Below are 26,589 nucleotides of genomic sequence, written 5' to 3'. Positions count from 1 at the left end.
AGTTTAAATTTTAAAGGTAACTACGTTTTTAATATTCAAAAATCTCTGGAGCATAAAAATCTTCATTTGTATAGAAAACAGAAGCTCTTCGTCTGCAGTATCGGTACTTAGATCTGCGAAGCTTCCAAATGCAATACAACCTGCGGCTAAGGTCGAAGATGGTCATGAAAATGCGGGAATATCTCTGTAATCTGCATGGTAAGGGAAGGCTGAGTGTTCATTCTGTTTTATTGTGTACTCTCATCGTCGGGTCACTTTTGGGTGTTCCCAAAGTCTACTCGATCATTGTATAGACTGGTCACTCACTGGGTCACAGACATACCCCTTTAAAGGTAATACTGTCTCTTACAGTATTTAGAATTTCCCATCATTACTGAGGACAGTCTATGGTTGTTTCTGTGTCATAAGCTAACCCTTCCCACCCCCAGTCCCCTGCCTCTAACAGTTTAAGTTCTTCTAATTCCTTTCTGTTTGACAAGTCCTCAGTATTGCACTCCATGGTGTAGGACCTTACTGTGTAGCCCAGGCTAGAGTAAACTTGAACCAGTCCTCCTGCCTCAGCCACCAAGATATTAGAATTACAGTCATGAGCAACTACACCCAGCTTTATTTCTTTATTTGAGATAAGTTCAAGCTGACCTTGAACTCACAAGCACCTTAGCCTCTTGAATTCTGGGGTTACAGGTGTAGACCACAGTGCCCAGCCAAATTTGCAGTTCTTTATAATTCTTGTATGCCATTTGTTGGGAGGTCTGAGATTTCCCATGAGATAAGCTAGAGCACTCCTTGGTACTTGTTCTTATGTCATCACTGCTATACTGGCAGAACATTTCTATGACCACAGCACTTTCAGTGGACATGAATTCATCAACTATTTTGGATAATCTCTTATCATAAATGTCAGCTTTATGAATAGGAATACATTTTATAAAAGTCTTAGTGTTCTTGGATTTGTAGACACCAAGCTGAGTATGTCTTACTTCAGACATCTTCCTAATTAAAGGGAGCCTCTAATTTGTACTTCACTATTGACATCATACTTGGCAAATCCCTATGTGTTAACTTATTTTTCTCTTTTTTAGGGTTTGTGGATATAGAAACCCCGACGTTGTTTAAGAGGACCCCAGGGGTATGTATACTACTGACCATTTTACTCTTGATATCCTCTTCCTTATGAAAGTGATCACTTTGCTTTTATATTCACTTGGCCCACTTTGTCTACTTTTATTATTACCTCAGGATCTTCATATTAACTAGGTTATTTTAAGAATTGAGAAAATTATGTGAGTCAACATTTTGAATCAGAATACTTATTCTGCATGAGTTTTCTTTCCCATGACTTTTACAGATTCAAATCATTAGTGACTGTTTTATCACAATCTTGTTCATTAGGAACTGTGTGAACTGAGCTAAAGGGATTGCTCAGCGGTTAAAAGCATATACTAAAACTTCAACTCCAGGGGATCAGACACCTTTTTCTGGCCTGTAAACATTGCATTCATACACACATACCCACATACAGACATATACATATACACGTATTTGAAATAGAATCCTGGGCTGGAAATATGACTAAACTATTAAAAGCTAAGGCTCACAACCAAAAAGGTGAAAAGGAAAGAAAGGAAAGGAAAGGAAAGGAAAAGAAAAAGGAAAGGAAATGAAAAAGGAAAGGAAGAAGAAAAGGAAAGGAAAAAGAAAAGGCTGGGTAGTTTGAAAAAAAAGGCTGAGTATGATGATGCATGCTTTTAATCACAGCACTCAGGAGACAGAGGCTGACAGATCTCTGAGTTTTGAGTTCAAGGCCAGCCTGGTCTACGGAACAACTAAAGCTAAACAGAAATACCCTGTCTCCAAAAAATAATAATAATAATAATAATTACTTGCATAGCAAATGATACACAAACTTTGTTCTGCTAATAATAAAATTGAGACTTTGTTTACACACACACACTTAATAACTATTATATGTAGGCAGTTTTTAAAGCTTATTTTAGGGCCTAGAGAGATGACTCAGCAGTTAAGAGCACTTGCTGCTCTTTGAGAGGACCCTATTCAGTTTCTAGTACCCAAGTCAAGTGACTCTCAACAGTCTGTACCTCCAGCTTCAGAGGTTCTGATGCCCTCTTCTAGCCTTTGTGTGTACCTACACACACATGTAAAAAATAAAGTTATTGTAGCTGGATATGGCACATATCTTAATTCTAGTAATCAAGAGACAGGAGCAGGTAGATCTCTGTGAGTTCCAGTCCAGCCAGAGCTACATGCTGAAACTCTGTCTCTAAGTAAATAAATAAGTTTTATTGTTTGCAAATCATTTTAGGGGCTATAAGAAGGACAAGAATTGTCTGTCATTGGGAACTTTGCTTCTTATTTTCCTGGTACGCTTAAGTATTAATTTGCACTAGTCATGTACACCTTGAGTTTGTTTTGTTGTTGTTAATTTTGTTCCAGGATTTTTGTTTTGTTTTGGTGAGACAGGGCCTTGCCGCTAAGTCAGGTGCCCTTGACCTTTTATTCCTCTACCTCAGCCTTCTGAGTGCTGCTGGAATTGCAGGCATTTGCCATACCTGGCTTAGTTTTTTTTTTGGTTGTTTAATTTTCAATAATGTCTCTTTTTTCTCCCTCTGTCACCTCTCTCTCTCTTTAAAAGGGTGCCAAAGAGTTTTTAGTACCATCCAGGGAACCAGGAAAGTTTTATTCTCTCCCTCAAAGTCCTCAGCAATTTAAGCAGCTTCTGATGGTTGGTGGTTTAGACAGGTAAATCAGCTTTTTGTTTTTTGGTAATGCTGTTATTCCTCCAAAAAGGGAGGAAGAAAGACCAAGGGGGCGGGAAGGGACAAAACTTGTCTGGTCTGGGACTGGTGACATAGCTCAGTGGGTAAATGCTCTTGCCACACAAGGCTGAAGACATGAGTTCAATCCCTGGAATGCACATACAGGTGGAAGGAGAGAACTGGCTCCACAGAGTTGCCCTCTGACCTCCACATATGTACCCAAAACCCTCACTCGAAAATAGTTTAAAAAAAATAAAAGTTTTCTGATTTGAAGAGGTTAAATTTTTATGTGAGCTTTGAGGTTGTTGTTCCCTGGAAATGGCAGTAGTCATTATTTACTTATGACCTATTAGGTGGCAGTAGTGTAAAACTAGTAGTTCTAGCAGGGGATTAAAAATAAAGTTGCGATCTCAAGTGAGCAAAACTAGTCAATAAAATGGGATAATAAATAAAAGCTATGAAACTAACCAAAATAAAAGTTGAATGTATATTGAAATCTATAGGATATTAATTGTTTGAAATGATCTTATCGGGGAAATACAGTAAGTTTTGTACTCAGGCTGGAGACTGCTCCTGCAGAGGCCCTGAGCTCTGTTCCCGGGACCCAGGTCAGGCACTTCACCACCATCTGGAACTCCAGTTCCGGGGTGATTGGACACCTCTGGCCTCTGTTGGCTTCTGCAGAGGTCCTCCACACACATGTACACATAATTCCTTTTTAAGTCATTTCTGAAGGTGAAGGTGAGAGCTGCAACAGCATGGCACAGGAAGGCTCAGTGCCTTCACAAAGCTGTATTTCAGCTCGTAAAGGTGCATTTTTGTAAGGAAACCTGGACTGGTTTGCATGCCCATCTAATATATAAATACCCAAAGTTATTATATTTTGAAAACCATCTATATGATAGTAGCCTCTTGTGGGTCAGCTATGTTTCTGATTAGATTTCAGCATGATAAAATAAAGTTTCTGGGGCTGGGATACGGCTTTATGGTAGGGTGCTTGCCTAGCATGCATGAGGGCCTGAGTTATGAGCATCACAAATAAAATAGAAAACTAAAGTTTTTCTTAAAGACCATTATTAATCTGTTTCATAGCCTGTACTGCCAAAACTTTGGAAAAAAATGTTTGGCTAATTTAAGACCAAGACTAGGGTAACTCCAGTTTTCAATCATAGGTATTTTCAGGTTGCCCGGTGTTACCGAGATGAAGGTTCAAGACCAGATAGACAGCCGGAGTTTACTCAGGTACTGACTTACATTTACTTGGCTCTTACAAATTCATGCCCGGGATTTTTCAATACTGGGTCAGTCACTTTATGAGTTTTTGAAAATTAACATAAAAGATAATGAGTCTCATTTTTTCATACACATGTCATTTTTGTTCATTGCTCTCCATTCCCCTGCCTCTGCACTGGTCTGCTTCCTTCCATTCCCCTCCTGCTTTTTTATCATGTGCATCCTACCTTGCTTTTTAATCCTTTCCCGTAAGATCTCTTCTTTCCCCTCTAGTAGTCCCTTTTATACTTCCAGGACCTATACTTGCACACATACATGCACATATTATAAAAATTAAAATCCAGAATCTACCATATGAGAGAAAGCATGAGGTACTTGTCTCTGCACCTAGGGTACTTTACTGAACATAATTTCCAATTCCATTTTCCTACAAATGTCATGATTTTATTTCTCTTTATGGCTCAATAAAATTTCATTGGGTATATGTAACATATTTTCCTTACCCATTCATTGAATAATTGATATCTAGGCTGTTCCTTAGCTATTGATCTAGGCTATTCCTTAGCTATTGTGAACGGTACAGCAGTAAACACAGACATCCAAATATCTCTGTGCTAAGACTTAGAGCTTCTGAGGATTTCCCAAGGGTGGGAAAATTGAATAGTAGCTATTTTTTTGTGTGTGTTTTAAAAAACCTCCATACTGGTTTCCATAATGGCTGCACCAGTTTTACACTCTTACCAGCAGTGAATTCCTTGTTTCCCCAAATCTCTGCCCAACATTTATTTTCATTTGTGGGGTTGTTTTTATAAGTTTTTGTTTGTTTGTTTGTTTTTGGGTTTTTGTTTTGTTTTGTTTTGTTTTGTTTTAATGCAGGGATAGGGCAGTTGAAACAAGGTCTCAACTTGAGACAAAATCTTTCTATATAACCTTGGCCAGCCTTGAATTCCCTACTTAGACCAGGCGGCCTTGCTGGCCTTGCTTGCTCCTAGAGATCTGCCTGCCTCTGTCTCTTAACATTAAAGGGTGCCCCACCATGCCCAGCAAGATTGCACTTTATATGTATGACTATTTTGCCTGTACATTTGTGCCTGGTGCTCATGGAGACCCTAGAACTGGAGTTACAGGTGGCTGTCTGCCATGTGGGTGCTGGAAACTGAACTCAGGTCCTCTGCAAAAGCAGGAAGTGCTCTTGATTCCTGGACCATCTGTCTATCCCCATCCTTTGTTTTCTTGGCATTCTGCCTGGGGAGAGATGGAATCTCAAAGCAGTTTTAATCTATTCCATTTGTCCTTTTTATAAGGAGTGTGGTCATCGATTAAGGTGTCCCAGTATTTTAACATTTATGACAAGATAAAGTTCTTAAAACAAATCTTATCCATCAAATGTCAGTATTCCAGTGAGCAGTGAGGTGGCTTAGCAGGTGAAGGCACACTCCTGAAGCATGAGTGTGAATCCCAGAGTCCATATAATCGTGAAGGCAAGAACTGGCTCCAAAGCTGTCTTTCGACTTCCATATGTGTGCTATGGCACACTTGTGCTCACACCCACACTATACATACACAAACAGACTAACATAAAAAATCAAGTTAAAGCTGGGCATGGTGGTGCGTGTCTTTTATCCCAGCACTTAGGAAGCAGAGACAAGTGGTATCTGAGTTTGAGGCCAGCCTGGTCTACAAAGCAAGTTCCAGGACAGTGGGCTACACAGAGAAACCCTGTCTCAAAAAACAAACAACAACAACAAAAAATAAAGTTAAAAGAAGAATCAATATTCCAAAAACAGGACAGAGTTGGAACTGGAGAGATGCTCAGCAGTTAAGAGCACTGGCTGTTCTTACCAGCCACATGGCAGCTCACAAGCATCTGTAACTTCAGTCGCAGTCGCAGGGCATCAGACACCCTCTTCTGACCTTCATGAGCACCAAGTATGTATGTGTACATCCAGGCAAAACACTCATACATGTAAAATATTTTTCTAAAAGACAATAGTAACTTTAAAGAAAAATAATTCTACATTGCTAAAGTAACTTTTATTTGCCTGATTTGTCTCCGAGGTTTACTGCTTCTGTCTGCTAACCTAGGCCTAATCCTGGAAGCTTCTAGCCTCCTCCGTACAGTCTAATCTAGTCCTAGAATGTTTTCAGCTTCTGAGACTTACTGCTGAATAAGCTCACCCTCTCTAGCTCTTTCTGAACTGTGGCTGGCTGTTTCAGCTCAGCTGTTCTGGCTCAAACTCCTTTCCTTGCTAAATGATTCAATCTGACCTCTATTTCAGCCTCTGATTTAACTGCTGTGTTTGGCCTCAGGCTTTGGCAATCTGTTCTCATCTTCTGACTCCTCATTCTCTAGCTTGTTCTATCTTCACCTGTGTCTAACTTGTTCTCTTCCCAATCTGTCTCTGTAAAACTCTCCCAGTAAAACTGCTTCCTCTTTTTCTCTCTCTGTGCTGCTGTCTGGCTTCAACTGCCTCTGCTGACCTGCAGTGAACTCCAAACTGGCTGCCTCCTCCTGCCAATTAACTTTACTTTCATATTTTGGGATTAAAGGTGTATACTAAAGGAATGTCTATATTCCAGCCAGAATAGCCATGTTGCTGGATTAAAATCCCTCTATACTATGTATTTATCTAATCCACAGATTTATTAAAACCCTTTTTTGACTTTGTTAAGATAGCGTTAATCAGTGTGATTAAATGCAAAAAATCACAAGTTTAGAATCGTCACAACTAGTATCAGATGTAGCCTAACTACTTACTAATTGCACTATGCAAGCAATTTACTTCTCTGAGCCTTCAGCCATGAGATAGTTGTGAAGTTAACAAGTTGGTGTATGTTAGGTACTAGCAGTCATCGACATAAAAGTGATGTATAATAATATTTGTGTTACATACAATACATATATGTACATAAACAAACCATGTATTTTTTCTGGGCAAAGTTCTTCATATGCTAACTAAAAGCCAAGAAATATGTGTTGTGACTCTTCCTGTTGTTTCTATGTTGTTTTGCTTTCAGATTGACATAGAGATGTCTTTTGTAGACCAGGCTGGCATCCAGCATTTAACTGAGGGTTTGCTGCAGTATTCCTGGCCTGATGACAAAGAGCCTCTCGTGATTCCTTTTCCTTCTATGACTTTCGCTGAGGCACTGGCCACCTATGGCACGGATAAGCCAGATACTCGCTTTGGAATGAAGGTACTGTCTTCATGTTTCCAGGACTGCCCCCAAGTAATTCAGCTGTCTTTTCAAGCATTTTGAGGAAATTTACAAGTGTTATATACTGTTGAGTAATAGTTTTAATATTCCTTTACCTTGGTACCTCTGTTGTTACCAAACTACAGTATCTTAGTAGTAGTAATAGCATGCTGGTATTGCACTACTTATTCTTTCAAGTTTTATTTCCAAAGGCAAGTCTGTGTGTGTGTGTGTGTGTGTGAGTGTGATGGGGGTTCGTGAAGTATGCTATGTAGCTGAAGCTACTAGCTTCAAACTTGAGTTCCTGGTGCCTAAGCCTACAGGTGGTGGGGGTTACAAGTGTGTACCATCATACTCAGTAAGAGCAAGATTAAGAGTTAGTCCCAGCACTCAGGAGGCAGAGGCAGGCAGATCTCTGTTCAAGGCCAGCCTGTTTCACAGACTGAGTTGCAGGACAGCCAGGGTTACATAGATAACACCCTGTCTTGAAAAAAAAGAGTAAGATTAAGACACTCGCTTATGTCAAGCCTGACAACCTGAATTTGCTTCCCAGAACCCACATGGTAGAGACAGAGAACTGACTTCTAAATTCTAAAAATTGCCCTCTGATCACACATGAAAGGAAGGAAGGAAAGAAGGAAGGAGACATAGAATTGAATGAATGAAAAATGAAAAAGAGAATTAAGAACAAGATTTTCACTATAAAGTTTTATTACAGTACTTAACAGTTACTGATTTTATGGGCATGAATAATATTTAAAGAAAAAGTAAAACAATATTCATTTTCAGTTTTTCTATGTCAATATGGCTCTCAGAAGGGAATTGGTTATGTTACTAATTTTTCTTGGTCTGTAAAGAGCTTGAATGTGTGGACATATTCAGATTACCAGTATCTGTAAGAGCAAGAGTAGAATTTTTATGCAGTGGTTTTATTACCAAGTCCCCATTACTTGTCTTAGAGAGTAACATCCCTTGATTTCTGTAATGCTGGCACCATTTCTGAATCTGACTTCTTACTGCAAAGTCTTTAAATATTGAAATCTTCCCAGTCTGTGAATAGTCATTACCCTGTCTTTGTTTTAAAACAGGGTCGCACTCTGTAGCCTAGGTGGGCCTCAAACTCACGATGGTTCTCCTGTGTTCACCTGCCACATTCTGAGAATACTGCCATGGACTACTCCTAGCTCAATTCTTAGAAAGGAAAAGTCATAAGTACATTTTTGTTTTGTTTTGTTTTGTTTTCATTTGGCTTTTGGTTTTTGGTTTTTCAAGATAGTGTTTTTGTGTAGCCCTGGCTGTCCTGGAATTCACTCTGTAGATCAGGCTGGCTTAAAACTCAGAAATCTGCCTGCCTTTGCCTCCCGAGTGCTGGGGTTAAAGGTATGAGCCACATTCTTTGCTTGTTCATTTGTAATACAAAATACTGGTTGAGATGGCTTGAAGTCAACCCTTGGTCTACCATAGCAGTATATTCTTAGGCAAAGGCTGAACCTGCAGTAACCCTCTATGAATATATTCTTTAAATGCTACATTACATAGTTCTTTTAACTTTTTAAAGCAATCTCTCAAGATCCATCTTGTCTTTGCTTCCCAAAGCTGGGGTTACAAACCTAACTTTTACATGGGTGCTGAGGATTTGAACTCGGGTTGTCCTATGCAAGCACTTTTACCTTCTGAACCACCTCTCCAGCCCTAGATGTTTCTTTAAAATCCTATTTCTGGGCTGGCAACATGGCTGAGGAGATAAGATAATTCTGGCAAACCTGATGGCCTGACTTTGATCCCAAGATTCCACATGGTGGGATGAGAGAACTAACTCCCTCAAGTTGTCCTCTGGCCTCCACCTCCCTCACCCCCAACACACACTTTTTTCTCCCTGAGTTCAATCCCTGGAACACGTGTAAAGATGCAAGGAGAGAACAAACCTCACAAAATTGTCCCTGACCTTCACACAGGCAGGCCCTGTTTCATACGCATATACACACACTGTGAGCATACATCCCTCCCACAACAATAAATATATAAAATCATAAAAGATCTTACCTGTGGAGTAGAGAAATGTCTCAGTGGTTAAGTGCTTGCCACACAAGTGGCAAGATCCCAGAACCCATGTAAAAGCTGGGTAGTTGTGGCACCTGCTTGTAATTCCAGCCATACGGATAGAGACAGAACAAGCAGATTAGCGATATTAGCTATATCGTGAGCTCTGGGTTTGATTGCGAGACCGCCGTCTCAATAGATACAATGGAAGAGCAACAGAGGACGACTCCTGACATCATCCTCCAGCATCTACATGTACACATGTACATATGTGCATGTGTTCCCATACATGTGCCTACATATATGCAACAGTGCAACCATGCATAAACATATACACATGTATACACACATCACCTACACATGAAAAATATAAAGAAGCAAAAAAAATCTTATTTATAAAATGTTTTGAGGTGAAAATGACTTTGTGTTTAGTCCTTCCTTTTTGTTATCCATTTTATAGATTGTGGATATCGGTGATGTGTTCAGAAACACAGAGATCAGATTTCTTCGGGACGCACTGGCCAAGCCCCAAGGAACTGTCAAAGCTATATGTGTTCCTGAAGGAGCAGTAAGTGAAGTACAATTGTATGTTTTCTCTAGAATGTATATTTTGAAATAAAATGTATTTAATACCGGCACATGAACACTTGATAAAGAATAGTATAACAATATGTTTTCAGTCAGGCATGGTGGTCACACCTTTGATCCCAGCACTTGGAAGGCAGAGGCAGGTGAACCTGTGTGAGTTTGAAGCCAGCCTACATGGTGAGTTCTAGGCCAGCCAGAGTTATATAGTGAGAGCCTGTCTCAAAAAAGAAAAAATGTTTGTAGGTCTAATTAGAGTCTCTAAAATCATTATATAAATAATGATAAAATACTGTGGGGTTTTTAATTTTTTTACATTTACTTCTTTTAGACAGGCTCTCATGTGGCCTAGGCTGAGCTTGAACTTCCAGTGCCCTGCCTTAACCTCCTAAGTGCTGAGATTATAAGTGTGTGACACCAACCTAGTCCTGAAATTCCTATTTTGAAAGGGATGACAGGAATTTGAAAACACTGAGAAATTTGCTTTTGAATTCACTGTTATAATTCTAAAAGTATTATTCTTGCTGAGGAAACACACTTGTTAACTTAAAATTTATAATAATAAAAACAAAGACTATACCGAAGAAAGACCACACGCATTTGGATACATAAGCAGCTGAATATATTTGTAATGGTGGTTTAAAACTCAGACTTGCTAACCGTGGTGGTATGTGCCTTTGATCAGGGATTAAAGGCAGGCAGCTTGCTATGAGTTTGAGGCCACCCTGGTCTAGGTAAGTCAATTTCAGGTGAGGCTGAGCTACATAGTGAGACCCTGTCTCAAATAAATAAATAAATAAATAAAAATAAAATTATTCAGATAATTTTAAAAATATACTTAAACCTGAACTAATCCAACTCTGGACCCTGCTGATCTGAGAGTTGTAGGGCCACCTTTGCACTTCCCTGCACACTCCGCAGCAGTCTTCTGGTGATGTCACGGTGGGCTCCGTGTAATTGGAAAGCTCCTGTGCAAGCGTGCCTTAAAAACAGGTCATTGTATAGAAGAAATTATGTTTTTATTAAATTCCACTCTTGGTTCTATCTTACTCGACATTTTGAATCTGTTCATAAAGCTGAGTCCCATATTGTTGAATTTACTTTAATTTTCTTTCATCAGAAGTACTTTAAAAAGGAAGACATTGAGTTCATTAAAAATTTTGCAGCTCACCATTTCAGTCAGGTAAGGAACAGTGTTTTAGGGGAGTATGTATCCCACTAACAATTATACGGACTTTAGTTTTGATTTTGTTTTGTTTTATTAGATTTATCTTTGTGTTATGTGTGTTTTTTCCTTTTGTTGCTGTCATTGTATTTATTTTGCTCTTTTAAAGCAGGGTCTCATGTAGCCAAGGCTTCCTTGAGCGTTGGAGTTATGGGTGTGCACCATAATAGCCAGCTCTCAATTTTTTTTTTTTAAATGGACTACTTACCTCCCAGCTCAAGCTCAAAGAAGGATAAAAATATTTTTCAATAAGAAGGAAACACAAGGGCAGATGCTGAGGCAGGAAGGTAACAAGTTCAAGGCATACTCTCTACTTAGAGAGTAAAGGCTGCCAGGGTTACCAGCTTGTCCCAGAGCTCGATTTGTAGACAAAGCTGGCCTTGATCTCATAGTGACCCACCTGCCTTTGCCTCCTGAGGGCTGGGATTACAGGAGTGTACCACTACTGCCAGGCTCTGTCTCAGCCTTTTAAAAAGAGAGAGACTGGGGATGATGCCCTGTGGGGAATACTTGCTTAGCAAGTACAAAGTCCTAGGTTCAGTCATCAGTACAGGAAGGAAGGGAAGAAGGAAGAAATATCCAAAATGGGTCAAAGCAAATGTTTAAAAAAAAAAAAAGGCTGTGAAAAGCTATTCATAAAGTTAAATTAAAGAACCATCCTTTCTTTTTCTCTCTGTAGAAATATTCTTTCAGACTGGCCATGGTGATACACATCTGTACCTAGTATTCAGGAAGGTAAAGCACAACCACTATGAGCCCAGAGTAGGAAGCAAGACCCTGTTGCAGACAAAAAAAGAAAAAGTCAAATGTAGTAGCACATGTTTATAATCCCTGCACTTGGGAGGCCAAGCCAGTCTCTGTTTGGTGGGACTATTTATTAGTATACAGAGGAAGGGAGATGTAAGATGGGAGAGATCACATGTAGAGGTCACAAACTTTTACCACTGAGATCTCACTGGCCTTTTCCATTTACTTGTGATCTGCCAAAAGGAAAAAAAAGTCACAGAAGCTTCTAAGGCCTCCCTCATGTAGGGAAGTGCTCTTCCACTAAGATCAATTATATCCTCTGCCATCCTTTTTTCAGTTTTTTAGACAGGATCTTACTAAGTTGCCTCTGCTAGCCTTGGACTCATAGTGTAGCTCAGGGAGGTCTTGGAAAAGTACAGGCCTCCTGTTGCAGTCTCTTAAGTAGCTGAACTTACAGGTCTGCACGCCAGGACTAAAGTTAAAAAATTGTGTTTGAAGCCAGGTGCAATGGTGCATGCCTGTAATCCCAGCACTCGGGGAGGGAGAGACAGGCAGATCTCTGTGAGTTCGAGGCCAGCCTGGTGTACAAAGAGAGTCTAAGACAGCCAATGCTACACAAAGAAACCCTGTCTTGAGAAGAAAAAAAAAAAAAAAAAAAAAAAACAATAGAATTGTATTTTTGAAGGGATTTTGAAGGGGTTCATGATGAAAAAGAAATAGTATCATTGAGCTAGCTAGAGTCATCAGAGAGGAAGGAGTATCAGTTGTAAAGTATTTTCTCAACTAGTGATCAGTCTGGGGGGGGGGGCCAGCTCATTCTGTGTGGTGCTATCCCTGTGCTGGTGGTCCTGGGTTCTATAAAAAAAAACCAGTCTGAGCAAGCCAGTAAGCAGCATCCCTATGTAGACTCTGCATCAGCTTCTGCCTCCAGCTTCCTATCCTGTTTGAGTTCTAGTCTTAACTTCCATTGATGATGAACTGTGATATGGAAGCCAAATAAACCCTTCCCTCCCCAACTTGCTTTTTGTCATGGTGTTTATTGCAACAGTAGAAACCCTAAGACAATCATGTAAGTTATCTTCTACTTGGAACATGTAATCTTTTTTACTATGAGAAAACAAATACATCTTACTTCTGAAAAAAAATATCAATAAGCCTTTTTCATTATCAAGGAAGTCCTGCCTATATTCCTGAATGCCAAGAGGAACTGGAGTTCACCATTTGCTAAATTCATAAAAGAGGAGGAAAGATTGGAATTAGCCAAATTGATGGAGATAAAAGAAGAGGACATGGTACTACTGACTGCTGGGGAGCATGAGAAAGCAGTAAGTAAAATTGTCTCCGCTCACGGGTATGTGCTAAAAGCTGCCTCTATCTCTTGTTTATTTAAATATTTAAAATGGACTGTTAGTTTCATAAAGACTGCTCTGCGTAAGTTCCTTTGCAAATTCTCCCTCACACACACAAAATGAAAGTTTCAAAACTGGAGTCTTTTCATTAGTTATTAATCTCACTGGTATTATATACATCAGATCTCACTCTTATTAGGAAATCAGTACAACTACAAAAAATATTTTGAAGGTTTGCAAAAGAAAGAAATTTGGCAGCCAAGGACAGTGGTTCACGCCTGTAATCCCAGCACTCAGGAGGCAGAGGCAGGCAGATCTCTGTGAGTTCAAGGCCAGCCTTGTCTACATATTGAGTCCAGGACAGCCAGAGAAATCCTAGACAGAGAAACCCTGTCTCAAAAAACCAAAGAAAGAGGGAGAGAGAGAGAGAGAGAGAGAGAGAGAGAGAGAGAGAGAGAGAAATTTGGTAAATAGAAAATTTTGTATACACTGCATTCCTAAAACTATAGCGGGAGAATTCAGATCACTGAGAGGAGGACTACTGGACTGATGCCCTCAGCTGGTATAGTTGAGGCAGGACTTTTCAGCTATAGGTGGTAAATGCAGCCATGTACTAACAAAATCACTTTTTGTCGGGGAATGGTCAGGAAAGTGGATGCAGTTTGAAAGGTCCTTGTAAAATATACAAAACACAAGTGAAACATGGATATTAAAAGTTAGAGAACTGGCCATACCAGCTTACACCTGTAATCCCAGCATTTGGGAGGCCTTGGTAGGCCTAGGCCACATAGGTGAGACCATGTCTCAAGGGAGTACCAAGGAGAGGAAGGAAAATGGGAAAGGAGGAGGGAGAAAGAAAACTAAGGTGTAGAGCTTAAGTTACCTCATAGTAATGCAGCCAGTAAGTGGAGAAATAAGAAGTAAACCATTAACTACTTCCTGAATTCCCATTTTGTGTACATGTGACGAGTGTGTGGTGTGTATGAGTGTGTGGGTGTGTGCACAGGTGAGGGCCTGTGTGAAGGCAGAAGTTAATATTGAGTAGTGCATTCTGAGGCAATGTTTCTCACCTAACCTGGGACATAGCCATGTGCACCTGTGGGCCCAGTCTCCCGGGAGGTTGAGCCAGGATTGAGTTAAGTAGTTCAGGAAGAGCAAGTCTGAAGACAGACAGGGCTCCGTAGAGAAACCCTGTCTCGGAATAGATGGATGAATGGATGGGTCAGTGGGTGGGAGGGAGGATAGGTAGATAATCACTTCAGTGTTAGAGTAGGTATTTTATCCCCATTTACTTATGATGGGATGCAGAAAAATTAGTTAAGTAAACAAACAGGCTCAGAGCTTAGTCTGTAAGGCTCTGGTGCCTGTGTTCCTTGTCCATCTGGCAATTAGATCTTTGTCTCCTAGAAAGAGTGTCTCATCTCCTAATTGACCAGTCTTTTCCCAAAGAGTGGCCTTCAGCATTTAGGGTGTGTCATCAGATGTCCACTCTGACAGGAAGCTAACTTAAGGTTTGTGTCTTCTGTTTGCAGTGCTCTCTGTTGGGAAAGTTACGACTAGAGTGTGCAGACCTTTTGGAAATGAGGGGAGTGGTACTCCGTGACCCAGCATCGTTCTCTTTCCTTTGGGTGGTAGACTTCCCACTCTTCCTTACCAAGGAAGGAAGTCCCACAGAGTTGGAGTCAGCCCACCACCCATTTACTGCTCCTCACTCCAGTGACATCCACCTCCTCTATACTGAGCCTGAAAAGGTACTGATCTCTTCCAAATGAAAAGGAAGTATCTAACTAGATAAAAAGAACCTCCAGATTCACTTAGGAGAAACAAGGAAAAACTGAGTCTACTTGTTTTTTTGGTTTTGGTTTTTAATTTTTTTTTTTTATGTGCATTGGTGTTTTCCCTGCATGTATGTCTGTGTGAGGGTGTCAGATTTTGGAGTTACAGACAGTTGTGAACTGAAATGTGGGTGCTGGGAATTGAACCCAGGTCCTCTTGAAGAACAATTAGTGCTCTTAACCGCAAAACCAGCTCTCCAGTCCTGAGCTTACTGTTAATAAACTGTGTTTTAAGTGCAGTATCTTGACCCTATAGAATTGAAAGCCAGGAATTTTCTCTAAAAGTTCTGTCATCTTGTAGGTTCGTGGCCAACACTACGACTTGGTTTTAAACGGCACTGAGTTAGGAGGTGGCTCCATCCGAGTTCACGATGCACAGCTACAGCAGTACATCCTGGCAACATTACTAAAGGTAAGGAGTGCCTTCTAACCTTTCCTTTACCCACATACTTGCTTTATGAAGCATTTGTTTTAAATGGAGAGTTTACTAGATACAGAATATCAGCTTTTAACATAGGTCTGGGAAGAACAAATGATAATAGTTGCTCATTAATGCTTACTGTGTGCCAGGGGCTACATGCTACATGGCCAAATGTGATGACTCATGCATGTATTTCCAACAGTTAGAAGGTTGAGAGATGAGGATTGCCCTGAGTCCCAGGCCATCCTGGGCTATGTAGCAAGACTGTAACTTTAAAACAAACAAACAAAACATATTACACTGTATTTAACCCTTGCAATTAATTTCTATGGATAGATATCCTCATTATTCTCATTTAAAGATAAGAAACTGAGAGGTCCTTGCCCAAGTTGTGAAGCACAGAGCCAGGCATGCTGGCATAAGCCTGACATCTCACCTTTCAAGAGGCTGAGGTGGGGTTGTGGATTTGAGTCAAGCTTAGACTAGCAAAACCCTGTCTCCTGTAGTACAGGAAATGAAGGATGGCCCTGAGACCAAGCTCCTAAAGTGTCATTTCCCATGAATGATAACATTAAGAGAAAGAAATAGTAGGCCTTTACGTGTATGTTTGGTTTTTATGTTAAGGCTCTATAGCTCAGGCTAGGCTGGTACTCATTATAATCCTGCCTTCTCTGGAGTGCTGGAATACAGCTGAGTGAGTGAGTGAGTCACTTGTCTTATTCCACAGTCCCTCAAACCTCAGAAAATTGTTTTGTTTTGTTTTTTTAAAGTCTCCCCCTGCATTATCACTGTTAGGTCATGTCATTTCTTAAACTCAACTTCACTTTCTCCTTAGTATTTACTGTTACATTGTGATAGAAGACTTTCAGTATATATTTAAATAAAATGTTTTGCATTTCAGGAAGATGTGCAACTGCTTTCCCACCTGCTCCAGGCTTTAGACTGTGGAGCACCCCCTCATGGAGGAATTGCCTTAGGTAAACAATTTGTCTTTTCTGCAGTAAAGTCCATTCCATGGCACTGTATCTCAAATTCAGACTCTAAGTTTAAAGGGGAAGGGATTGATTGTCCAAGAGTTCCATGTGAGATGAGTCTCTTATTTCAGTAATTCATGAGAAGCGAGACTGAACCAGAGCCTGTGCATCTAAGAACACCCTACATTTATTTTACTGCCAGGTGTGGGCACCCATGCATGCAGGCGCGTGTGTGCCTATTTACAAGCTACATAGACACACACACACACACAACAGTTGGGAGGCAGAGGCAGGCAAATTTCTGTGAATTCAAGACCAGCCTATTCAACATCAAAAATTCCAGGTCAGCCAAGATCACATTAAGAGCCACATCACACACACACACCCTTAAAAACAAACCAACCAACAAAAAAGTGTCTATTACTCTTCCATAGGACCTGAATGATGTTGTTCCTTATTGCTGCTAAATAACAATTTAAATAAATTGGAGAAAAAGAAAAATGAAGGCCTAAATATATGGCTCAGCAGTTAAGAGTACTGGCTGCTCTTCCAGAGGACCTGTATTCAATTCCCATCACCCACAAGGCAGTTTATAACTTGTTTATAATTCCAATTCCAGGGTATTTGATCCCGTCACACAGATATACACACAGGCAAAAGCCAATGAACATAAAAGTCATAAATAAATCATTTTTTAATATTTACAAAAAAAATTATATGATATATTCTGATCAGTTTTCCCTCGCCCAACTCTTCCCACTTCCCCAACTCTTCCCACTTCCCCACCTACCCACCCAATTCTACATCCTTTCTTTGCTCTTTTTAGAAAGAACAAACAGGAAAACAAAAGAAAAAACTGTACATTCACACACATAAAAACATAAAATCAGCTGGATGGTGGTGGTACATGCTTTTAATCCCAGCACTCAAGAGGCAGAGGCAGGCGGATCTCTTTGAGTTCAAGACCGGCCAGGTCTACAAAGTGAGTTCCAGGACAGCCAGGGTTATACAGAGAAATCCTGTCTTGAAAAGATTAAAAAGAGAGAGAGAGAGACCCCTCACACACACACAAAACTAGAAACCATAATATACAAGCGAAACACCAGTAAGACAGAGAATGCCCCAACAAAGCAATGAGACAAAAATCTACAAAATTATGACTGGATCCTTTTTGTGTTAGCCATCTCCTGCTGAGCATGGGGCCTACCATTAAGTGTGGTATGTACCCAGTGAGACTATTGGAGAAAACTAATTTGTCCTTTGCAAGCGAATGTCAGTTGCAGTTAGCGTCTTGGTTAGGGCCAGAAGCTCATGTCCACTCCCCACTCTGACCATTGGTCCCCATCTGACTTGAGTCTGTGCAGGTCCTCTGTATGCAGCCACAGTCATTTCTTATGTGCATCAGATATGACCTGATTTTGAATTCCAACACCCACCTCAGGCAGCTCACAACACAATTACTTATAATTCCAGTGCTGGAGAAGCGAGGGGACCGGACACCTCTGGCTTCTGTGGGCACCTGCAGTCATGTGCACAGACACACATGATAAAAATATCAGAAAGTTCCAAGCTAGCCTCAATTACTTGACATCCTGTCTCAAAAACAAAACAAAAAAATTATTTTAATTCTTTACAGGCCTGAGGGTGTAGCTCAGTGGTAGAGCACTCGTCTAGAATGTATGAAGCCAGGGCCAAGAAAAAAATTTTTTCTCTACATCTTTTAAAGACCAAGGCCAGTAGTGGTAGGCATGTCTTTAATCCCTGCTCTCAGAAGACAGAAGTAGGCTGATCTCTCCAAGTTCCAGGCCAGCCAACTATATATTGAAACCATATCTCAAAGGGGAAGAAAAAAAAAAGTTAGGCCAATTAGCCCCAACACTTGAGAGCAGAGGCAGGTGGATCTTTGAGTTTACAGAAAGTTTCTAGCTTACAGAATGAGTTCCAGGACAGCCAGAACTACAGAGAGAAATCCTGTCTTGAACCACCCTCCACCAAGGGAAAAAAAAAAAAGTTGCTAAACATTTCTCACTCTGTTACCTATGTGTTTTATGTCACAGGGTTAGACAGACTGGTGTGTCTTGTCACAGGAGCATCCAGCATCAGAGATGTCATAGCCTTCCCCAAATCCTACCGAGGGCATGACCTCATGAGCAATGCCCCCGATTCTGTGCTTCCTGAAGAGCTGAAGCCTTACCATATCCAGGTCTCGTGGCCAACAGACTTGGAAGAGGAGGAGAAAGCCTCAGCCACACCTTCCAACCACCTGAGCTCCTAATAAGATCCAGACCTGCCACAGACTTTAGAATCAAGTCTCTATGGAAGCAATCATCTCTGAGTAGAAAAAAACCACACTGTGGTGATTTGGTAACATGTACTGTTAGGACTTCTGTGATTAGGATTTTCGTGGGTGTTTTCTAATTGAAGAATTGTAAAACAAAACAGAAAACCTCTTTATTGGATCATTTAGTCTTCCTGTTTTCAAAGCATGTTTTCATACCCAGATGTGCAGTATTCAGGACAGAGGAAAGCAAGTCAAACAGGAAAATGTTTCCCTTTGTAGACCGGCCTGTTGATGCTGGGAGAGGGTTTCCATTCATCCAGCCTCATTAGAAGAACCAGATAAATTGGTGGTGACCTTTTAGCTAGCAACATAATATACTAAGAAGTAGCGCAGCAGAATTTTAAAAAAAGTCACAAATCACAAAATTCTCTTCAGTGTTTCCCCTTGAGCAAGTGACAAACATTTCAGCCTCCCTTCTGCTTATATAACATGAATGCCACTGGTCCTGGCTATCTCACAGGTCTCTTGTTGCCAGAAACAGGAGGTATGTTTGTGGAAGATACTGAAATACTATAAAGCAGGGCTGGAAGTGCAGCTGTCTTAGTCACTGTTCTATTCTTGTGAGGAGACAACACGACCAAAGCAACTCTTATAAAAAAAAGCATTTAATTGGGGCTGGCTTACGTTTTCAGAGTTTAGTCCATTATCAAGCATAGCAGTAAACACACAGACATGTGCAGGAGAAGTAGCAGAGAGTTCTCCATCTTTTTTGGTTTTTCTAGACAGGGTTTCTCCCTGTAACGCTGGGTGTCCTGGAACTCATTCTGTAGACCAGACTTGCCTCAGAACTTAGATAGCTGCCTGCCTCTGCCTCCTGAGTGCTAGGACTAAAGGTGTGTGCCACCACCCTGGCATAGACTTTGGAAACCTTAAAGCCCACTCCTAGTGACACACTCTTTCAGCAAGGCCACACCTCCTAATTCTTCTAGTCCTTTCAAAAAGTACCACCCCCTGGTAACTATACATTCAAATATCTAAATTTTGGGGGCCATTCATACTCAAACCAACACAGCAGCTCAATAGTAGAGCAGCTGTATAGAATGTACACACCAGCATCATGCCCGTATACATACAACAAAATCTAACAAGGGCCTGCTGTGGCACAGTGCTCAGGAGGTTGAGATGGAAGGATTAAAGGAGACAGATGAGAGCCTATTTGGCAGCTAATTTTCTCTCACCTCTTTTGGTTCCTATAAAAATAGGCTAGCCAGGTAGTAGTGGCATACCCTTTTAATCCCAGTACTTGGAAATAAAGGCAACTGGGTCTCTGTAAGTTCAAGTCTAAGCTGGTCGGTCTACAGTTATACACAGGCCAGCCAGGTATACACAGTGAAATCCTGTCTTGACAAAACAGACAAAAAACGGTAATAAGCTTCAACAATATTGAGATGCAACATTTCCCTACTGGAAAGATCAGATCTTGTGGTCTATCTAGGAGAAAGTAAAAATATCAACAAAACCAAAACACTCCAAGTCCATCTGGACTTGGTACCACATGCCTTTGATCCCAGCAGTTGGAGGCAGAGGCAACCCCGATCTACATAGGGAGTCCCCAGTCAGCCAAGGCAACTCAAGGAGACCCTGTTTCCAAAAAGACCATAGGCAAGATAGCTTACTGGGTAAGGTACGTGCCTTCAAATCTGAAGACCTGGATTTGATACCTGGAATCCACAAGGTGAAAAGAAAGAACAGGCTCCTATAAGTTGTCCTCCGACCTTTGCACATATGCATACCACATAAGAGGAAAATCTAAAAATATGGGCTGGAGCTTTCTGGAAGTGACAACCTCCCTACAAGAACATGCCTCTCCTCTCACAAAGGATCTCTTTCGTCCTTCTCCAGAAGAGATGAGGAAACACAAAAGTGCCTGTGGCAGAACCCCAATTCCTACTTTTTGGATGTGAAACGCCCAGGATGCTACAAAACCACCATGGTCGTTAGCCATGCACAAACGGTAGTATGTGCACTGGTTGCTCCACTGTTCTGTCAGCCTACAGGCAGAAAAGCAAGGCTGACAGAAGGATGCTCCTTCAGGAGGAAGCAGCACTGAAAGCACCTAATTCAAGATGAGTGGGAACCACCCCCAAAACATTTTAGATTAAAATAGCCAGATAGATAGACAAACTGATAAGCTAGCTAGATAGGCTGGCTGAGGAAATAGTAAATCAGTAAAGTGAGTATAAACATGAAGGACATAGTTCAGGCCCTCATGACCCAGGTACGGTGGGGCATATTAATAATCCTAACACTGAGGGAACAGAGATCTGTAAACCTGTCTCAGGAAGATAGAAATCTAGGAACACCACTATCAATGTGGCATATACACATAACTCTGAAGCTTACTGTAATTAAAGTTCTACTGATACAGTAAAGTGAACGCCTGTAGGCGTTCCATGGTAGCCGACAGGCCGTGCAGGCCAGGGAAACCGGCAACTGCAGGTACTCACCTCTCCACTCCTCTCAATCCTCTAGCCTCTGCTAGCTCTGGAGCTGCCTTTCCCCTCCAGTCACTCTCCAGTCGATCACACAAATCTTCCCCTAATTTCTCTCCCACCAATTCACTTTGTCCCAACTCCTGAGAGCCCATAGGGAGAGCCGTAGACAAAACGCAGAGCTTCCCCATTTCAGTTCTAATCAGCCTTCCAGTCTTATCCCCAGCTCCTCACTCTGCCCTATTCCCAGGGTACTAAGCAGATCCTGATTGAACACCCTGCTCCCCTCAGCCTACCCTACACCCATGTTCCTAAGTGTCAGCTCCTAATACCTTTTACTTAGAAATAAGTTTACCTGGAATTATCACTGCACAAATCTATCAGGATCCCTGACTGAGGCCAGCATGCCCCATAGGTAGTTCTTTCCAAGATGACTACATATAATTCATGTTAACAAGTTTAAGCAGCATAGCTTCAACTCCCCGCTTTGGAGGGACCACAGCCAGCATCTACAAGATTGTTTTTCTCATGAAAAACTCATCAGGTCTTTTGCCTCCACCGCCTTGGTATCTTTCCATCGGTTGCCAGGGATTGAACCCAACACAAGCTATACGCTATCCCTCTGCAATGAGCACAGCTAGAAACTCAACTTTGTTACCATTAGCCAGGTCCATGTGTCACTTGTATGTGTACCTCCCAAAATCTGTACATGCACTTGTTAGGTATGGTGGCATAAAGCTCTTAATCCAAGCATTAAAATGCAAGATTTAGATAGCCTCAGCTGCACATGCTTTCAACTATGCAAGTACAATGTTCCAGCTAACACAACATTGCACTTAACTAGGGGACAGCATGGTCTCAGACTAGGAACTTCAGTGTCAGGAATTTGGGCTTAAGACTTTATTAGGGTTTTTCCAGATCCATCTCCTGTCCCTTCTGAAGATGCAGCTTCAAATGTTGCCAGATGCCCAGAATGCACTTACTACCACCTTCAGATTACTGGAGGAAAACTTCCTGCCTGCATGAGTACATCACCAGAAGAGGGTACCAACCAGGTATCACTATAGCTGTAAGGCACATGGTTCCTGGGAATTCAACTCTTTAGAAGAGCCTGTGCTGTTATCCTAAACTACAACCCTTACCACCTACGTACATGCCCATTTCCTACACCCCTCACCTCACTGCCAGCAGCAGCAGCTTACTTTCAACAGGGCCCCAGACTGCAGAACCTTTCTGGCTATAAAACTTTTGGCACCACCTCCCAATCCAAACCCCCATCCGTAGTCCTGTTCTGTGGCCTTGCTTTTTGGCTTCTGTAGTTCTGCTTCCAGTTAACTGATCTGCAACTTACAGGGATCCTGAACTTCCAGTCACTGGCACTAGCTTAAACCAATGTTTGAGCAGTCGTTCTCTGGAGAATGCCCCACCCACAATTAGCTTGGTGGACTTCAACCTCAGTGAAAATGAAAAGGCACACTTCTCCAAATGCAATTTATTGTTTTAATGGTAAAATTCTTATTACAGCATAACAAGATGATATAATCTACTGGAGCCTCCATTCAGCCACCTGCAAAAGAGGTATCTGTTAGACACATTTCCACAATTTTAATTTAAGCATAACTTTAAAATTTTGCACAGAATATCAGATCTTTACTGTCATCAAATAATCAGTGTGAGAGTTCAAGATGAAGTTAGATCATCATATATTCTGGAGTGGGTTTAAGTACAGCAATTTTCAGTTCTCACCTTTGAAATAGAAAGGTGCATTGCATGTCCACTTCTGCCATCAGAGCCCTTAAAAGAGTAAGAATCAAAATCTTATTAATCTTGCTTACAACAGTTGGAGGTTACATGCTACTACAGTAACCTCAGAAATAAAATGGAACGGTTTTAAAGGTGATATCACTTTGTATCATTTGGCAGAATCATCACATCACTGGTTACAGGCCATATTACCTACTATCTGTACAAAGCTGACTTACCTTGAAAATCAGAATTGAGGCTGTCTGAAGATAAAAAAAAAATAAAAACTAATTAGCCCAGGCATTTATCCTAAATTCTTTACATTCTATACTATTGTTTGGGTTCAAAACACTGGTTTCAATGGGCTGTGAATTCTCTTGACTAGTGGCTGTGGCACTATTACACAGCCTTATGCTTATATTGACATGTAGATTGTTCTAATGGGTTGTCAGAGGCAGAGCAAAGTTTACAAATCCTTAGCCTCAGGTTCTGGTCTCATAATCACTAACTAGTGCCGGGCTTCCAACTAGTACTGGAAACTATTAAGACTCTTTGAAGGAGGCTACAGTGAACAATTACAGCCAGATACATCAGATAGGAGCGAAAGACTTAAGATTGTTCATCAGGACAAGTCTGCTGAACTATGTTATCATCACTGTATCGGCTTGTATTTGGAAACTGTTCAAAGTGCTTTCCAACATGTACGTATTTCACCAGTAAATACTTACCTTAGCATAAAGCTTGCAGTGCCTTCTGTTCTGGGGGACACACATCCTGCTACCTGCAGAAATTCAGGTCCATTTAGAAACAGCTATTTTTAAAGCAGATTTACAGAAGTTTGTAACTACTGTTTCAGACTAAGAATCAATCTTCAATCTTATTCAGAGAGATTCCCATCTGTTTAGCTTCGTGGGTCATCACTAACAGTACTTTATTTGTAAATAAGCATACAAAAATTCTTTCTTACCCTCATTTGAAAGACCAACTTGTAAGGCCAGCCTGGTCTACATGACAGCCACGGCTACAGAGAAACCCTGTCTCGGAGAAAAAAAAATGTAAATTAAGATCAATTTGGACCTGAAAAAATTTAAGGTACAATTTAGAGCTGATGTAGCACATGCATGTTCAAGAGTTACATGTTACAGTTACATACTGCAAATGGCTCCAAAAGCCTTACTGAATTATGCCATCTAAACAAAAGCATGCACATAGCAGCTAAAATTATACCTCTTACAAGCATGTTTAGCATCGATTATTTTTATTTGCCTGCCACAGGGTTCTTCAGTGTTAATTTGTCCACAGGTTATTTTCAGCTCAGACATTTGACCAACATCATTACAAAAACCCTGATTAGAGCATGGTCCAAGAAAAAACACCCATGAAGAAAATACAGCTGTCTCAAAATCTTAAATCTTGGCATGACACTTTATAATGGCCTACAATCAGTTTATATTGGCCTACAATTTCCCAGTACTTACAACTTGTCCAGACAACTTCAACTGAACCTAAGAAAGAAAAGATAATTTTAATACAGTCAAAAGATTAAATTTGACCTACCAAAAACTAAATGAGCCCAGTATCAGATAGAGCTAATTAAGATCTTCATGTTAGTCAGCATTTGCTTGTCATCATGCAGGCTGTGTTCAGAGGAGACATGGCTGCGTAACGCATGGCAAAGACAGCCTTGCCAATCCATGTTCATTTGTCCCCTAATCTACATATTTTAGTTTTACTCACTGCTTCATCTTCTGGTTTCCCGTTCTGTCAGCCATTTTTTTTCTACCACCTACAATTTCAAACAGATTAATAAAGGAGTCTTGAGTATGTCACAGTAATTTGCAGACAACTTACACATGATGTAATCTGCATGCACCCACCATTTTACTGCATTTTTCCTATACCTTGGAAAAGTCACCCACCAATGTTACATGGCTGATTGTGCACTTGGGAGCCCAGCAACCTGGCCTACCTCCATTATGGCACTTGCAAGAGATCTAGTTCCCATAAATGCAAAAACCCTCAGCTTGAGACTGTAGCAACCCAGTGCTAGGCTTCAGGCCTCCCTCCTATTCTGCCATCTACACGCACTTTGCAAAATTGTACTGGTTGCAGGTTCCCCAATCTGTGCTCATTTGACAATCTTTTCTCTTCCAAACAATTCTGCTTACTTTTTAAACAATTCTGCATTCACACCAAAACTTACCCTGCACGCTCATTACATACAGCTTCTTCATAAGCCCTGGAATGAAAACAAATTTCTGTATAACTTCTGCCTAATCTTTAAGTAGCCCCAAATAATTAACTCTGTATGCCTCAGTTACAATCATGGTGGTTTAAATCTATCGTCATCCCCACTGTCAAGAGTAGCAAATAATATGTCATCATTGTGGCATTGCTCTTTCAATGTCTTCTGGGACCATTTCGGTACTTACATCAGTTTTCATCCATCTTTGCCCCAGAACTAGAAATAAAAAGAAATGTATACAATGAAGAGACCGCTTCTACAGCACTTTCCCTTTCATGTACACGAATTAATGCCTCAGAACAGTGTTTTTCAGAAATCCCTTCTGTCCACTACTCTCATACCATCATAGGCTTTGAAGTTAAATATAATACTTTTTCTAGTATTCCCTTCCCTGGCTGGACTTACCTGCTTGAGATAGCACACACCCCATCACAGAGGTCCACAGCATCATTCCTAAAAGAAAAAAAGATTTGCTATTTTAGGCCTCTTAATTATGCCAGTTTTACTCCCAAAAAAACTAATCAACACTACAAGGAACTGCGTTCAGTGGTAATGCGGCCCACCCAAAGACGAAACTGTAGGCTATTGATTACTGAAAACGCCTACTTTGGGGCCTTTTGTTAGCGAACTCCTCATACCTCATGTTCATCTGGGAGAAGACTACAGTGCTGTGCATTCCAGATTAGCCGCACAACACACCCACAAGAAAAAAAAAAAACCTCTCGAGGTGACTCAGCACGCTCCGCCATCAGAGTTGTTGGTATTCATCAACAAGGTCAGTTGTCCCTACCAACATAGCCTTCATCACAGCGAAACCCTCATGCCGAGTCCTCTTTGTACGTTTTCCAGAAAAGGAGTCTGCACCGCTTTACATTACGTACACACTTAACGCCAATCCCCATAACCTTCAGTCTGTGCATTACATGAAACTCACCACTGGCCCCCAAACTCCGCCACTTTTCGTAGCTTGACCTGCAAAAATCCAGCCTCAAAAGGCACGAGACCATTACACGTACACCAGAGCATACATACCTGTTCAATCCTGAGAACAGCTCCGAAAGGCCGATATGGCGGCCGAACCGAGTATATAAGCGCTCCGTGACGTCATGACGCACCGCCGTCCGGGCCTCCACTTCAGCCCCGCCCAGTCCACGCCCTCAGGCTCCTCAAGCCCCACCTCCTTCCCGCCCTCCCGCTCGCCGGCTGGCCACGCCCCGCAGCGCCTGGAGGGCGGAGTTTCCGTGGGCACGTCGAGCCCGCCCCCTGCCCTCCCCGAGGAGTTCGGGCTGAGGCGAGGGGGCTCCCGCAAGGAAAGCGCTGGGGGGGAGGGGCGGTGTGAGGGTGACTGATTTCCTTCCGGCACGTCGCCCGCTGCGGAGGAGGGGGGCGGGGGGTTTCACTTCCGGGACGGTGTTCCGGCCCATTCCGGCCCGTTTCCACCCCC

The 26,589-nt window shown here is 41.4% G+C and overlaps 1 protein-coding gene, 1 long non-coding RNA gene, 9 other non-coding genes and 1 pseudogene across 12 annotated transcripts in view; 2 read left to right on the top strand and 10 right to left on the bottom strand.

Moving 5' to 3' along the window:
* Positions 1–18,830, top strand: part of Dars2 (aspartyl-tRNA synthetase 2, mitochondrial) — a 28,733-nt gene extending 9,903 nt beyond the window's left edge. Inside the window, exons 6-17 of one of the 2 annotated variants that reach the window (XM_060364547.1) lie at positions 75–198; positions 1,083–1,129; positions 2,654–2,760; positions 3,950–4,019; positions 7,029–7,208; positions 9,709–9,816; positions 10,957–11,016; positions 12,978–13,130; positions 14,687–14,905; positions 15,291–15,401; positions 16,312–16,387; positions 18,442–18,830. In XM_060364547.1, the coding sequence (XP_060220530.1) occupies positions 75–198; positions 1,083–1,129; positions 2,654–2,760; positions 3,950–4,019; positions 7,029–7,208; positions 9,709–9,816; positions 10,957–11,016; positions 12,978–13,130; positions 14,687–14,905; positions 15,291–15,401; positions 16,312–16,387; positions 18,442–18,659 (1,473 nt within the window). In that variant the 3' untranslated portion in view covers positions 18,660–18,830. Of the gene's footprint in view, positions 1–74; positions 199–1,082; positions 1,130–2,653; positions 2,761–3,949; positions 4,020–7,028; positions 7,209–9,708; positions 9,817–10,953; positions 11,017–12,977; positions 13,131–14,686; positions 14,906–15,290; positions 15,402–16,311; positions 16,388–18,441 lie in introns of both variants that reach the window. The other variant, XM_021662588.2, reaches the window with a different exon arrangement.
* A 150-nt stretch (positions 18,831–18,980) lies between these two features.
* On the top strand, positions 18,981–23,629 carry LOC110565007 (small ribosomal subunit protein eS27-like; annotated as a pseudogene).
* Positions 22,793–22,868, bottom strand: LOC132646564 (small nucleolar RNA SNORD81). Its single transcript, XR_009584830.1, has one exon. It is a non-coding gene; the product is annotated as a small nucleolar RNA SNORD81 (small nucleolar RNA).
* Positions 23,022–23,099, bottom strand: LOC132646580 (small nucleolar RNA SNORD47). Its single transcript, XR_009584843.1, has one exon. It is a non-coding gene; the product is annotated as a small nucleolar RNA SNORD47 (small nucleolar RNA).
* On the bottom strand, positions 23,483–23,564 carry LOC132646583 (small nucleolar RNA snR60/Z15/Z230/Z193/J17). Its single transcript, XR_009584846.1, has one exon. It is a non-coding gene; the product is annotated as a small nucleolar RNA snR60/Z15/Z230/Z193/J17 (small nucleolar RNA).
* A 116-nt stretch (positions 23,630–23,745) lies between the features above and the next one.
* LOC132646565 (small nucleolar RNA SNORD79) lies at positions 23,746–23,829 on the bottom strand. Its single transcript, XR_009584831.1, has one exon. It is a non-coding gene; the product is annotated as a small nucleolar RNA SNORD79 (small nucleolar RNA).
* Positions 23,830–24,177: 348 nt separating this feature from the next.
* LOC132646622 (small nucleolar RNA SNORD78) lies at positions 24,178–24,241 on the bottom strand. The gene has a single exon (XR_009584876.1). It is a non-coding gene; the product is annotated as a small nucleolar RNA SNORD78 (small nucleolar RNA).
* A 235-nt stretch (positions 24,242–24,476) lies between these two features.
* LOC132646582 (small nucleolar RNA SNORD44) lies at positions 24,477–24,537 on the bottom strand. Its single transcript, XR_009584845.1, has one exon. It is a non-coding gene; the product is annotated as a small nucleolar RNA SNORD44 (small nucleolar RNA).
* A 565-nt stretch (positions 24,538–25,102) lies between these two features.
* LOC132646380 (uncharacterized) lies at positions 25,103–26,316 on the bottom strand. The gene is made up of 4 exons (XR_009584608.1): positions 26,178–26,316; positions 25,551–25,598; positions 25,333–25,361; positions 25,103–25,139 (listed from the first exon to the last, which is right to left on the bottom strand). It is a non-coding gene; the product is annotated as an uncharacterized LOC132646380 (long non-coding RNA).
* Positions 25,210–25,292, bottom strand: LOC132646562 (small nucleolar RNA SNORD24). The gene has a single exon (XR_009584828.1). It is a non-coding gene; the product is annotated as a small nucleolar RNA SNORD24 (small nucleolar RNA).
* On the bottom strand, positions 25,436–25,497 carry LOC132646624 (small nucleolar RNA SNORD75). The gene has a single exon (XR_009584878.1). It is a non-coding gene; the product is annotated as a small nucleolar RNA SNORD75 (small nucleolar RNA).
* LOC132646581 (small nucleolar RNA SNORD74) lies at positions 25,885–25,961 on the bottom strand. The gene has a single exon (XR_009584844.1). It is a non-coding gene; the product is annotated as a small nucleolar RNA SNORD74 (small nucleolar RNA).
* Positions 26,317–26,589: the final 273 nt, after the last annotated feature.

The sequence above is a fragment of the Meriones unguiculatus genome, chromosome 11 (assembly GCF_030254825.1).
Source record: "Meriones unguiculatus strain TT.TT164.6M chromosome 11, Bangor_MerUng_6.1, whole genome shotgun sequence".
Lineage (NCBI taxonomy): Eukaryota > Metazoa > Chordata > Mammalia > Rodentia > Muridae > Meriones > Meriones unguiculatus.
Note: the sequence above shows the minus strand (reverse complement) of the source record. Positions and strands in the feature narration are given on the sequence as shown.